At 41.2% G+C, this 15,776-nt stretch overlaps 1 protein-coding gene across 3 annotated transcripts in view; it reads right to left on the bottom strand.

Moving 5' to 3' along the window:
- Window positions 1-6,317: 6,317 nt before the first annotated feature.
- LOC124252956 (multiple epidermal growth factor-like domains protein 10) overlaps window positions 6,318-15,776 on the bottom strand; it is a 29,294-nt gene continuing 19,835 nt past the window's right edge. For all 3 annotated transcript variants that reach the window (XM_046686656.1, XM_046686657.1, XM_046686658.1), the window contains 5 exons: window positions 15,563-15,703; window positions 11,204-11,344; window positions 9,099-9,236; window positions 8,453-8,558; window positions 6,318-7,935 (listed from right to left, as the gene is read on the bottom strand). In XM_046686656.1, the coding sequence (XP_046542612.1) occupies window positions 7,860-7,935; window positions 8,453-8,558; window positions 9,099-9,236; window positions 11,204-11,344; window positions 15,563-15,703 (602 nt within the window). In that variant the 3' untranslated portion in view covers window positions 6,318-7,859. The remainder of the gene's footprint in view (window positions 7,936-8,452; window positions 8,559-9,098; window positions 9,237-11,203; window positions 11,345-15,562; window positions 15,704-15,776) is intronic.

The raw sequence follows: 15,776 nt of genomic DNA, 5'->3' as shown, positions 1-15,776 counted from the left end.
TGACTATTCTATTGCCACCGTACTCCAGATGATATCGTTATAGTGAGTATGTTAGTCACTGTACGCCAGATGTGACTATTCTAATGCCTCCGTACTACAGATGATATCGTTATAGTGAGTATGTTAGTCACTGTACGCCAGATGTGATTATTCTATTGCCTCCGTACTCCAGATGATATCGTTATAGTGCGTATGTTAGTCACTGTACGCCAGATGTGACTATTCTAATGCCTCCGTACTCCAGATGATATCGTTATAGTGAGTATGTTAGTCACTGTACGCCAGATGTGACTATTCTAATGCCTCCGTACTCCAGATGGTATCGTTATAGTGAGTATAATAGTCACTGTACGCCAGATGTGACTATTCTATTGCCACCGTACTCCAGATGATATCGTTAAAATGAGTATGTTAGTCACTGTACGCCAGATGTGACTATTCTATTGCCTCCGTACTCCAGATGATATCGTTATAGTGAGTATGTTAGTCACTGTACGCCAGATGTGACTATTCTAATGCCTCCGTACTCCAGATGATATCGTTATAGTGAGTATGTTAGTCACTGTACGCCAGATGTGATTATTCTATTGCCTCCGTACTCCAGATGATATCGTTATAGTGAGTATGTTAGTCACTGTACGCCAGATGTGACTATTCTAATGCCTCCGTACTCCAGATGATATCGTTATAGTGAGTATGTTAGTCACTGTACGCCAGATGTGACTATTCTAATGCCTCCGTACTCCAGATGGTATCGTTATAGTGAGTATAATAGTCACTGTACGCCAGATGTGACTATTCTATTGCCACCGTACTCCAGATGATATCGTTTTAGTGAGTATGTTAGTCACTGTACGCCAGATGTGACTATTCTAATGCCTCCGTACTACAGATGATATCGTTTTAGTGAGTATGTTAGTCACTGTACGCCAGATGTGACTATTCTATTGCCTCCGTACTCCAGATGATATCGATATAGTGAGTATGTTAGTCACTGTACGCCAGATGTGACTATTCTATTGCCACCGTACTCCAGATGATATCGTTATAGTGAGTATGTTAGTCACTGTACGCCAGATGTGACTATTCTATTGCCTCCGTACTCCAGATGATATCGTTATAGTGAGTATGTTAGTCACTGTACGCCAGATGTGACTATTCTAATGCCTCCGTACTCCAGATGATATCGTTTTAGTGAGTATGTTAGTCACTGTACGCCAGATGTGACTATTCTATTGCCTCCGTACTCCTGATGATATCGTTTTAGTGAGTATGTTAGTCACTGTACGCCAGATGTGACTATTCTAATGCCTCCGTACTCCTGGTCCTTGTACAAATTACCTTCATCGGATTCACTTCCAATCTTCATCAGCTCCTGGCGCAAATGTACATATCCAGCAAGTTTCCTTACGAAGCAACGTTCTTATCAGAACAACTAGTCCAGAATGACTGGCAGTCCAATAAACAGCTAGTATTCATGTAAGAGCTAGTATTTACTTCTCCATTAGTCCATTGTGGAGCACGTGCTGTTAATCATTCAAACCGTCATGCAGTTGTCTGTCTTTGTTGGCATATGGTGGGTGTTGTTTGTCAGGGTCTAGAATAGGAATGTTGATACGTAGGCTGGATTGAATTACCTAGCACAAAACAGCACAGTAAGTTCCGGCCTTTGGGGAATGTGATCTATTACGGTATTTTACGCTTGATGGAAGCATTGTATACTGCCTTAAGTTACAATTATTTCTGTCAACGTTCTAGGGAGTGTATATATATCCCCATTATCCGCTATGCCTCAGGTGTTTGCTGAGATTGGAAACACTTCCATCGGGAACGAACACAGCTATAACAAACAAAGGGTTAATTGATGCTTATTTACCTTAATCTGGCCCATTAGGACAAATTATATTCATTATTGCTTTGTTAGTTTTACGTACCAAAGCTTTTGACAAGTCGATGGATGCATGCGAATATATGCATCTAGCTGAAGTCATATTTGTTTCGTGTTTTGGATGCTAGATAACGTATAAGATATTAGTTCCCAGTAATAGTTGTCTGAAAATAATAAATGTACAAATGTATTTCTAACACATACCGGTAAGGAAGAATGACACTACATGCGATTCTCCAGAGAGGAAAGAGAATGTTCGAGTTGGACTTTCTGGGTTGCCCATTACCGTCACGATTTGCCAAACATCCATTCACTCATATACCCCCTGTTAGTCTCCCAATGTCGAGATACGTGAAAGTGTCCCCTCCTCTTGCGTCAGTTGGGTCGGCGGCCTATTACGCACAAGTCTCCCTATCATGTCTTAGACATTTGCAGTAGAACAAAGGTCTTGGCACATAGCTGGCCATTGCATTCTATGGATGTGGTTTGTGAGCACTGACGTTTCGTGCACAGTGATCACGGTCGTTGTAAACCTGGAAGATAAAACGTTGACCCATACGCCTTGCAAATGGGTCAGAAAAGGATGTCACTGCGTTTGTCTCAACACGCTCAGTAATACTGATACCACAGAAATATTATGTAAAAGTTTGAAAATTGAATGGTATAATGGAGAGTTTGATGTTCTGGGAATCAAATTTACCCCAAACCTTGCTGATCTATGGGTGATTAATACAAGAAAAAGACTGGAAGAAATAAAAAGATTATTAGCAGTATGGAGAAAAAGACATTTGACATTGATAGGAAAAATTGCTGTCATAAAAACATTAGCCCTTTCAAAATTAGTACATATTTTCAGTTAATTGCCCAATCCTCCAGACGACTTTATTAAATCCCTCTAAAAGATATTTTTCAAATTTATTTGGAATGATAAAAATGATAAAATAAGAAGAACCACAATGAAAAGATTAAAGACTGAAGGGGGACTGGGTATGGTAGATATAAAAATATTTATTGAAGCTCTAAAATTATCCACTCTTAGGCTCTACTGTAAAAAATCATCCGACAATAATCCTTGTAATATACCTTATAATGATATCTTCAAGTATGGAGCAAATATTGACAAAATACTCAACATTGAAAACACTTATTGGAAAGATGTTTTAAAAGCATGGAACAATTATTGCAAAAAGTTCAATGCTGATTCTGACAATATTGATTACATTCTTGCAGAACCATTATGGCTCAATCATAATTATAAAAACCCTTGCCATGTTATTATTCACTGGGCGGATAAGGGCTTATTGACAGTAAAGGATTTATGTGATGAACATGGATTTATGCCATTTGATAAGATAAAGATAAAATACAAAATAAGAGGGACACTATTAGACTATAACTATCTACTTCACATCTTACCTGATATTTGGAAAAATGTTATTAAAAAGGGCAAGAATCATTCCTTCCTACAATTTATACATCAATGTTTACCAAAGAAATATGTTAAAGCTCTCCAAAGGTTCAAGAATAGTTTATGACAAGCTGATTTCTAAAAATGATAAACTTGAAATTTGTACTAAATGGGAAATTATATTCCATGATTGTGAGTTTGATTGGTAGAATTTGTTTAACTTTTATAGACATGGATTGAAAGACGTTAAACTTCTTGATTTTCAATACAGATTTTTGCAAAGAGTTATTTATACTAAAAGAATGATCGAGAATGAACCTGATTGACAATGATTTGTGTAGTTTTTGCAATGATGTTTCTGAGAGCATTTGTCATGTTTATTGGGAATGCTGTGAAAGCATGAAATTCTGGAATGATCTAGAACTCTGGATTAATAACTATTTACCACGAAAAATAAACATCACAAAATATTTGATTTGGTTTGGTACATTGCATAATGATGTATTACTAAATCAAATCATTATCTCTGCCCAAAAACATATCAATTTATGTAATATAAAAAATCAATTCCAAAATTCAGTAATTATAAAAAGGTATTAAAAGAGATATTTTCTGTAGAAAAATTATTTCAAATAGAAACAATGAAATCGAGAAATTCAATCTTAAATGGAATTTGCTCATCCCAATATTCAGCAACTAATTATTATTATATCTCTACAGCAATGTATCTTCACCTTTTCTGTGCTTGTTGCTACCATATACCCTTGTTATTGACTTTGTAACCATGGGAACAAATACAAAAAAAAAAAAAAAAAATAAATACTGATACCACACCATACGCGATCCACAGCCATATCCACAGGGTTCGAATCACTGTGTGGACAATAATTTTTAAAAAATAATCTAGATTGTTTAAATATAATTATATATTATTTTAATATGTTATGGCTAACATATATTCCAAATTTGAACGAAATCGGTGAAGATATAAAGATTTAAGGAAATTCTACCGCTACACTATTATATAAATTACACGAAGGGTGACACTTCCGATGCTAAAAACCTGATCGAAAACCGGACAGCCCGACCATTTTAAACCTTACTTTTTTCACCCAAAAAATTGTGCTGAGTTTGTAGGTCATTCTTTTACCTTCCTGCTCATCGCATTCAATTTGTCTCACTGCATTTCATATTTGACCACAGACCATCGCATTAGCACTACCTTCTGCTTTGAACAAACGTTTGTCCTCTCTTCGGTAAATATCGACAGTTTCCGTAAATCTCTGAATGACTCGGAAACAGAAAACGGCGCTCATTGGTCAATTTCCACCTGTACGATTATTGCGTGAAATCTGAAAATTGAGTTTCCCGCCTCCTTGAAAATTGATTTGAAATATATATTAATCATAACGTATGAAAACAATATATGATTGCTAAAGTCTAGATTTGTATTTTTAAAATTATTGTCCAAACAGTGATTCGAACCCCTGTGGCCAAATCTTCAAAATGACGACCACGCCTGCCAAGGAGTGAAAGGTGAGTCTGGGCTCTTCTCATAACACTCTCCGCAACAGGAAACACGCTAGTGTTGGCACTACCGAAGTTGGCAGCAGTTGGACTCGCCGTTTAAGTTCGCTTTTTGTAGAGCCTGGTTTCAGTCCAATCGACACTGTACCCTTTGACCTGGGAAGCCCTGAACTGATCATCTACAAGTTGGGTTTGTTAGTAACTTGGGTCTGTTAATCACAGACTTCTGCCACTTTCCACCATGAATAATGAGCAGAATCAATACGTTGGACAGAAATAAAGGTCCAGAGACTTTAATCGACCTTCCTTGAAACTGTCAATTCAGGAAGGCTCTTTTTGTGCAGGTACCTCACCTCAGATCGTTTCTTAGTTTTCTCCATGGTTGAAGTTTCTCACACTGTCAAATTCCCCAATGGACGTCTTGTAACGGATTCAGTTATCAGTCTCTAACTTGGCGATAGGTTTCCCATTAAATATTTGGAAATGTTCCAAGACCCCAGCAGGAACATACCGTCCCATTATCAGCATGTTAATGTTGTCCCGCTCACTCGCTTACTGACAAGACCTACTGGGATAATCAGAGCACATAGCTATGGCTGTGTTTAGGATTAGGTTAAAACACCAGAATAATACCATCTCATTGTATCGGAAAGGAATAGACATACCCGACACACACAAATTGTTTACCTATACCTGGAATATCTAGTACTTAGGTTGGCAAAATGACATCACGGGATCATTGCCAAGAATAATATAAAAGGAATTTTAGGTGTATGGATGATATTATTAAGTAAGTGTCTGCTAACCATTTCTCTTTAACTGAGTACCCACCTGAACTGTTGGGCCACCTGGTCTGGTTCATACTTTAATCTCTACCTATCTGATAAAAATACACAGCGAAGGCACTACATGACCAGAGGGATAGAGATGCTGTGCTCTACTTTCACTTTTCGCTGAAGCTCTCGAAAAGTCTGTTGGTAGACACACGGCGGGACATTTGACAATGTGACATCAGATACAACAACACCCTGATGATTAGGATGACTTGCCAGAGCGTGCGTTTGTTGACGGGATACTCTAACTATTTCACAAAACCTGGTATAAGCACGATTTGAACATGGTTCAAAATCATAAGTTCACGATATGGTTGCATGACGGACACTGCCAATACCAGATGCTCTTGATGATTATGAAGTTTTGACGCTTCTGTTATTTAAAGTCTTAGCTGGGTGAATATTCTACTTCCGTGTCATTTACTTCTCTCAGCTTGGTTTGACTTACTGAATGCTACATTGGGGAAAAGGTAAATGATCATTAATTCAGCAGGGTTAGTTGTTTAACCAATCATTCCATCGTAGCTATTTCAGCAACTGTTCTGTTCGATGACATTCTCACGCAAACAGCAAAACTGTAATTGTAGGTGAATCCCAACACAATACTAAGACAAATACCACTTCGACTGTCATTCGTAAAATCATGAAAGAAATAATGGCATACAATACATGTTTTATACACAATACAGAACTTAGGAAGCAACTAGGAACACACATAAAAAACACGTCCGAACATGTATCACATATTGAATTTAAGAATATTGACAAAACATGATCAATGCAAAACACTGAAATATACAAAATGCGAATGGTTTATGTGCACGGTGTAATAGTAAATTCAAGACATTTAATTACGAGATATGACGAAATGAGAAACCCATTGTGATAATACACATATTAAGTAATTCATTAAATACTATTGAATATGGCCATGCAACGTGTCCGGTCAGAGATAAGATATCTGGTCTACTCGAGTAATTTCATATATAACTGAAAAGTTCAATTACTTAGATATTCCCTCAAAGTGATCGTATTTTAATACAAATTCCCTGGAGTGAACAACATGATTATATTCTACATCATGAACAGTACGAGTAAACATGTCAGACTTACATTTCTTCAACTCGATGAATTTAAGGAAACCAATTCTCTGAACTGAACATTTCCTTCAAGCTCAAATACAGTGCCACCAGTGCCAGTAGAGCGCAACCTAACATATAACCATTGTTTGATCGGCATTCTAGAAGTTGGTGAGTCAATAATGAAGCATATGGCTTTATGATAATACGACGTTCATAAAGCAAGCAAACCTGATATCGGTTTCAGAATTCACACCGAAACGTCGCTCTATGCAATAAACAAGATGTTGCTATCCATAAAATCGTATGCTTCATTATTAACATAACCGAGTACGTTCCAAGGGTTGTTACAACTGGACAGCTGCAAGTAAAGAACGGCACTACACCAAGGAATGGTCAGACATTACACACAATCCCAGGAATTGTACGTGAAGAACGTAACATTACCATGCGGCTCATCTTACGTCATGTTAACGCGTGTACCCTTCTGACAAACGGGACGTCATGGTGCAGGCAGGTACCGAGTGGGGCATGTGCCTTGAGAATAGTCTGAGTCCTGGAATATCTAGATATCAATGTTCGATACTACCAAGCACCAGGTAAATTATAGCGGTCAGATCAAATTTCAAGAACATGTCCCGTATCTTTGTGAGTCGATTGAGCAAATCATGCAGTTAGTCGTATGTACTGAGCAAAGGTCGCAGACACGCGTGAATGTGTTAGCATGCATTACAATTTTGTTTCAGCAACGGGAGTTTGAGACTCTTGTGTTTGTGTTTCACTGGTTGTCCTTCAAATTAAATCAGTGATATGATCTGTATTGTACCCATTTCATGCAGTAATTACAATCTATTTTTGTCAACGACGTAATGAGCAAAGTTTTGTGCTGTCCTTAACGAATATTGTATGTAACCAGTTAGAATCAATATCACACAATCCTACGTGCTAATGTGTCATGATTGCAACTAACGTATGTCATGTGACAGGTACTGTTTGCGGCATGGCATACGTGGCCACGGTATTGTTTGTCGTCTAGTTGGTATCATCACATCATCACACACGTCTCTGGTGTTCTCCCTTTGGCACATAACGTTGGCTGTCCCTCCGTGACGAACTGTGTGACATCAGCGAATGTTGTGTAGTGGGGGCCTTCTGACGTTCGCCATCTCTTGGTCTGAATGGCCCTTTTGTCCTCGCCGGCTGTGAGGGACAGGAACATTATGGCAGCATGAAAGTAATACAAGGGCAATCGATGTGTCATGAAACAGGATTTTCTCTTCGTCTACATTCCACTTTACTATCAAGACTACCTTAAGATGGATCGTTGTCAAAGATGACGAAGATAAACGTATCATATATAGTTTCCTGCCCTTTTAGTCCGCCTGTAAATTCTGTTCATCACAAACTCAGTATACCTCAATACAAACCCAGTTCAAGCCAAATAGTTTCATAATACAAACTCACTTCAAGCCAAATAGTTTCATAATACAAACTCACTTCAAGCCAAATAGTTTCAAAATACAAACTCACTTCAAGCCAAACTTCAGCACATCCCATTTCAGCACAAACACATTTCAAAACAATCAGTAACTCAAAGATACTTCAACACAACTCAGAACATCCTGGCAATAGCTCGACAATTTCCCCTTTTAGTGAGATGTTGTTGACCTGTTCTGTCCCGGCCACCCCATTAGGGAGGGACAACGCTACAACTCACCACTTCCACCAAAGCGCAACACCGACACCAACGACGGTCAACAGGGGGAGTAGCACCGCCAGTGCTATCCCCCATGGTTGTATTGTGGACTGACTGGGACTGGTTGCTGGAACAAAAACAAAAACATTTCCAGAGATTGGCGGAGAATATTTTGTTGCAGACAAGCTATCCCATTTTTGCAATGTCTGAGATTTTACAACTGCCGAAAACCTGAAGAAAGTATTCACTTAAAATGTAATTCAACTTAAACTGTACAGGCGTCGAAACAGTGCAAATTTTCAATTTCAATAACAATGTATGAAATCCCATCAAACAATTATTTCTGTTTTTTCCCCCATCTATGGCCACTTTCACGCATGATGTCTAGACCCTCTTTGGTATGGATAAAATGTTTCAGAGGAACAACACATTTACAAAAAAAAGTATACATCTCGACCATGGGATGATTTTTCGACAAAGAAACGTAATTAATTTAAAAAGTGTTTTGATTGTAACTAAGTCACAAACATTGCGTTTGTGTTGACAAAACACCACTATATCCTTTACGGTGATGTGCGTGGGATAAAATGAAAATCATGCTTTAGTTGAATCAAAATACTGACTTTGGTTTCATACTTTTTTTTTAAATAATGAACATGATGGTTACCTGTCATGCATAAATCCCCTGTCCATCCAGGAGCGCAGTTGCTGTTGTTACAGCGCCCAGTTTCAATGTCGCAATGCTGGTCCAGACACTGGTCACACGGGTGCCTACAGTGGATACCATTAGTCCCAAACGGACACCCTGAAACGACGCTGAAGTGTTAGATGTTCACCACTGGTGCGTATATCCCAGTCATTTGTCCAGTCACTCTGTCGTCTGGTCAGTCACTCTGTCGTCTGGTCAGTCTCTCTGTCGTCTGGTCGGTCACTCTGTCGTCTGGTCAGTCACTATGTCGTCTGGTCAGTCACTCTGTCGTCTGGTCTGTCACTCTGTCGTCTGGTCTGTCACTATGTCGTCTGGTCAGTCACTATGTCGTCTGGTCAGTCACTCTGTCGTCTGGTCTGTCACTATGTCGTCTGGTCTGTCACTCTGTCGTCTGGTCTGTCACTCTGTCGTCTGGTCAGTCACTCTGTCGTCTGGTCTGTCACTCTGTCGTCTGGTCTGTCACTCTGTCGTCTGGTCAGTCACTCTGTCGTCTGGTCAGTCACTATGTCGTCTGGTCTGTCACTCTGTCGTCTGGTCTGTCACTCTCTCGTCTGGTCTGTCACTCTATCGTCTGGTCAGTCCCTCTGTCGTCGTGTGGTCATGTCGTCTTTTCTGTCACTATGGTCTGTCAGTCACTATGTCGTAAGGTCAGTCACTATGCCGTCTGCTTCCAGGTTTGTCTGTCCATGGGTGTCGTCGCCTACTTTACCTGTCGTCTAATTCCAAATGTGTCTTTGTCGACCACGTGTGGTTATGTCGTATTTTCTGTCTGTGGCTGTCTATATCTTCTGCTCACCACCTTGTCTTTAGGCGGTGATACTCTCTCTCTCTCTCTCTCTCTCTCTCTCTCTCTCTCTATCTCTCTCTCTCTCTCTCTCTCTCTCTCTCATCTCAGTTTCTATTCATCAGGTGAAGTGTAAAACCGCTTTATCCCGAAAATGTGTCACGAAAATAGACCAATTACGTAATTATATTTTGAGTCGACTTGTTCCTGAGATCCGCGAACGCAAACTATTCGCTGCTATGTCCAACACTAAGCAATGGTGAATAACATATTTAACCATAACTCAAGTTCGTTCTACAGACCCGTGCCAAAAGTGGTCGTCACTTCCAGTTGAGGACGTCATTTTACATAACGGGTTAAACTGCGACGTCAACAAGGACGGTAATTTGCTTTACTTTATTGGTCAGATGACCCTTCATTTTCACCGCTGCTCGCACAGGATCCGGTTTATAGTGCCTGAATATATCACACGGTCAAGTTGACCACTAAGTCTCTGATCGTTTCAAACAAGTCCTCTTTTGCCCTAATGTCGGGTTTGGATCGCTTTTTTTCATTTTCTACCAAATATTATCTAAGGCGTTTTAATCTGGTGACTTTCTCCAATTATACGCAGGGTCGGTTCTGCATATTACAATATGGTCGTAAAATTCAAAAATGAGTTATCTTCCACAGCCCTAATCCTTCCCTTACACCACACCACTCGTTTCTTACGATCTGTTTCTTGCACGACCGTATTTTTAACAATTCCTGTAAAACCCTACATTTTGAAAAGTTCACTGCATAGTCGTCCGAGACATAGGATGGTTCATATTCTCTTTAATTTTGGTGGTAATGTCCGTTAAAGTTTACTTACAATAATTTTTCAGCATTGAAAAGGCGAGGTATTGTCCCTGTTTGACAAAGATAAACACCGTCCTTTTCGAGGCCACTTTGCACACTTCCAGACACACGGAATTTTTCAAAAACACTGTGATGAATGGTCCTAGGAATCCCCAACAACCTGTCAATTTCACTAAATTTTTGTCGTTCCTGAAATAATCTCGTCAGACACAAAACATCGGAAATGCGCGAGCAGACGACAATTTCGTCTCATTACGTGCCCAAACTACAAATTCAATATGACAGGTGTATATGTCGCGTGGAACACGGCGCGAGAAGACAACGCTAAACCGACGTCACTCACCAAGACGGCGACGCTGAATGCAATACTTTAGGCAACAGTGTATAGTTAGTCTTCCAATGCCTGTAACAGCTATCAAGCTTTTGGAAACTGACCCACCTCCATGGCACCTTGGTGGTTGGTATCCGTCCTGGCACTGACCGTCAGGACACAGACCAGACGTCTTGTTACAAACAGCGTTGTTGAGACACATCCCACACGGGAACTCACAATTGGTGCCATAGAAGCCGGTTGGACATTCTGAAACAAGCCGTAATGTGATATTTCCTCATGAGTAGATACACTTCACCTACACTCACGTGCAAAAGAAACGTCCCCATTTATTTTATCGTCTCTCAAACAGCAATGACAAACACAATAAGTATGTTTAAGGTTTCATATCAATAAACAATAAATATATTTTACATTTCGGTAGGTTAACATAGAGATCAGGCTTGATTCAACATGTTTGTAGGCTACGTTTACAAACGACGGTTGATTGTCCGGTTTTCAAGCACATGCCAACAGGTACATCACAGCATAAAATGTTCCAAAGGGCAGGAAAGTCTCTAGTAACCTCAGTCATCTGATCACGTGATCTGGTACCTGTCGCCATTCTTCCCGCAGGGCCTGAATCAACGCATTCCTTGACAACGGAGGCGGTAAACGCTTTTGGATGCGACGTCCGAGACGGTCCAACAGGTGCTCTATAGGAGATATGGCTGGAGATTTTGCTGGCCAAGTCAAGACCCCAATATTGTTGGCGGTAAAAAGTTCCTTGTGCCAACATCTTTGTGGGAGGAGCATTGTCCTGTTGGAACAAAGTTCGTGGATTCCTTTGAAGAAAAGGCAGTACAACAGGCCGCGAACCGAGGTCAAGATATCGAATTGCATTCAAATTTCGTTCAATGATAACCAGTTCTGCCTTCTGGTTGCCACAAATGACCCCCAAACCATCACACTCGCACCTCCATAGGGCTCCACTTCCTGTACGCAACACCGCGCAGTCCGTTCACCACTCGCCTGTAGACTCGTACCCAACCATCAGGTCTCTTCATTTGGAACCTGCTTTCATCTGCGAAATGAACTCGACACCAATTTCGTTGCTGCCACTGACGAACATTCCTGGCCCTTGCCAATCTACGACGTCAATGTTCAACCGTAAACGCCGTGCCCTTGAAAGGTCGGTAGGCACGGATACCATGTGCATGAAGACGTCTGCTTACTGTCCATCTGCTGACCAAATGCCCAAGACTTTGCGCCGCTGATGACGTCACAGTTAGGAATCTGTTCCTCAGATGAAGCACCTGAAATAGGTGTGTGTGTGTGCGTGCGTGCGTGCGTGCGTGCGTGCATGCGTGCGTGCGTGCGTGTGTGTGTGTGTGTGAGTGAGAGAGAGAGATATATTCTTGCAACATGAGAGTGCGTGGCTCCCACCTCCAGCATACCAGTTGCTCGTTCTCTTTGCTCTGTTGATAATCGAGGCATATTTTGTTGGTCAAACGGGGGTAAGTGATGACAGAGAACAGTTCAACACGTGTTTTATATACAGATTGCATGCGGGTACTTTTCTGCACGTGCGGGAAGTTTAGGCGCTCAAAGTAATTTGTAGCGCTTAGGACATGCAACACGTGTTTTTCCTTCACATAAAACGTTAATGTGTGTTTGGGAGATGCACTCTCTACCATAATCCACGTATATGGCCATTTAGACGAAAATTATAATAATTTGTATTTTGGGGACGTTTCTTTTGCACGTGAGTGTATGACGACTAAATGGCTATTGTATGAATCTGATGATATATTATCACACACTTAGATAGAACACGCACATTACACTATCCTGAAATATCATGTCCAAAAATATGAAATATGGTGATCCTCCCTTCCCTGCCAACACCCACATCACTCTGTCAACGTCTTTACCTCCCTAGACGTGTCATTGAGAGGAGCGGAACTGTGTGTACAATTTTGATGTTACCTATATATAGTGCACATTTTTTGTCATTGAGAGGACCGGAACTGTCTATATAACTCTGATGTTACCTGTAGTGCACAGTGTGTCATTGAGAGGAGCGGAACTGTCTATACAACACTGATGTTACCTGTAGTGCACAGTGTGTCATTGAGAGGAGCGGAACTGTCTATACAACACTGATGTTACCTGTAGTGCACAGTGTGTCATTGAGAGGAGCGGAACTGTCTATACAACTCTGATGTTACCTGTAGTGCACAGTGTGTCATTGAGAGGAGCGGAACTGTCTATACAACACTGATGTTACCTGTAGTGCACATAGTGTAACTGAGAGGACCGGAACTGTGTATACAACTCTGATGTTACCTGTAGTGCACAGTGTGTCGTTGAGAGGAGCGGAACTGTCTATACAACACTGATGTTACCTGTAGTGCACAGTGTGTCATTGACAGGACCGGAACTGTCTATACAACACTGATGTTACCTGTAGTGCACATAGTGTAACTGAGAGGACCGGAACTGTCTATACAACTCTGATGTTACCTGTAGTGCACAGTGTGTCATTGAGAGGACCGGAACTGTCTATACAACTCTGATGTTACCTGTAGTGCACAGTGTGTCATTGAGAGGAGCGGAACTGTCTATACAACTCTGCTGTTACCTGTAGTGCACAGTGTGTCATTGAGAGGAGCCGAACTGTCTATATAACTCTGATGTTACCTGTAGTGCACAGTGTGTCATTGACAGGACCGGAACTGTCTATACAACTCTGATGTTACCTGTAGTGCACAGTGTGTCGTTGAGAGGACCGGAACTGTGTATACAACACTGATGTTACCTGTAGTGCACAGTGTGTCATTGAGAGGAGCGGAACTGTCTATACAACTCTGATGTTACCTGTAGTGCACAGTGTGTCATTGACAGGACCGGAACTGTCTATACAACTCTGATGTTACCTGTAGTGCACAGTGTGTCGTTGAGAGGACCGGAACTGTCTATACAACACTGATGTTACCTGTAGTGCACAGTGTGTCATTGAGAGGACCGGAACTGTCTATACAACTCTGATGTTACCTGTAGTGCACAGTGTGTCATTGAGAGGAACTGTCCGGAAACTGTCTATACAACTCTGATGTTACCTGTAGTGCACAGTGTGTCATTGAGAGGACCGGAACTGTCTATACAACTCTGATGTTACCTGTGGTGCACAGTGTGTCATTGACAGGACCGGAGCTGTCTATACAACACTGATGTTACCTGTAGTGCACATAGTGTAACTGAGAGGACCGGAACTGTGTATACAACACTGATGTTACATGTAGTGCACAGTGTGTCGTTGAGAGGACCGGAACTGTCTATACAACACTGATGTTACCTGTAGTGCACAGTGTGTCATTGACAGGACCGGAACTGTCTATACAACTCTGATGTTACCTGTAGTGCACAGTGTGTCATTGAGAGGAGCGGAACTGTCTATACAACTCTGATGTTACCTGTAGTGCACAGTGTGTCATTGAGAGAACGGAACTGTCTATACAACTCTGATGTTACCTGTAGTGAACATAGTGTAACTGAGAGGACCGGAACTGTGTATACAACTCTGATGTTACATGTAGTGCACATAGTGTAACTGAGAGGAGCGGAACTGTCTATACAACTCTGATGTTACCTGTAGTGCACAGTGTGTCATTGAGAGAACGGAACTGTCTATACAACTCTGATGTTACCTGTAGTGAACATAGTGTAACTGAGAGGACCGGAACTGTGTATACAACTCTGATGTTACATGTAGTGCACATAGTGTAACTGAGAGGAGCGGAACTGTCTATACAACTCTGATGTTACCTGTAATAGTGCACAGTGTGTCATTGAGAGGAGAGGAGGGACGGAACTGTCTATACAACTCTGATGTTACATGTAGTGCACAGTGTGTCATTGAGAGGAGCGGAACTGTCTATACAACTCTTATGTTACATGTAGTGCACAGTGTGTCGTTGAGAGGAGCGGAACTGTCTATACAACTCTGATGTTACCTGTAGTGCACATAGTGTAACTGAGAGAACCGGAACTGTGTATACAACTCTGATGTTACCTGTAGTGCACAGTGTGTCATTGACAGGACCGGAGCTGTCTATACAACACTGATGTTACCTGTAGTGCACATAGTGTAACTGAGAGGACCGGAACTGTGTATACAACTCTGATGTTACATGTAGTGCACAGTGTGTCGTTGAGAGGACCGGAACTGTCTATACAACACTGATGTTACCTGTAGTGCACAGTGTGTCATTGAGAGGAGCGGAACTGTCTATACAACTCTGATGTTACCTGTAGTGCACAGTGTGTCATTGAGAGGAGCGGAACTGTCTATACAACTCTGCTGTTACCTGTAGTGCACAGTGTGTCATTGAGAGGACCGGAACTGTCTATACAACACTGATGTTACATGTAGTTGACATAGTGTAACTGAGAGGACCGGAACTGTCTATACAATTTTGATGTTACCTGTAGTGCACAATGTGCCCTTGTATCCCGGGGCACAGCCGGAGGCGGGACAGGAACCATCAATATTGTTGCACATGACGCTGTCGGCACAGTTGCCACACTCTAATGTGCAGTTGTCTCCGTAATATCCATTAGGACACCCTGAAACATATTTATAATCTGCTATGAATCTTAACAACACGGGGGCCGATGTGTTGTATCTTCTCGCCAACAT

The sequence above is a fragment of the Haliotis rubra genome, unplaced genomic scaffold (assembly GCF_003918875.1).
Source record: "Haliotis rubra isolate DU_JTF1 unplaced genomic scaffold, ASM391887v1 Scf53, whole genome shotgun sequence".
Lineage (NCBI taxonomy): Eukaryota > Metazoa > Mollusca > Gastropoda > Lepetellida > Haliotidae > Haliotis > Haliotis rubra.
This window is presented reverse-complemented; position numbering and strand designations above follow the sequence as displayed.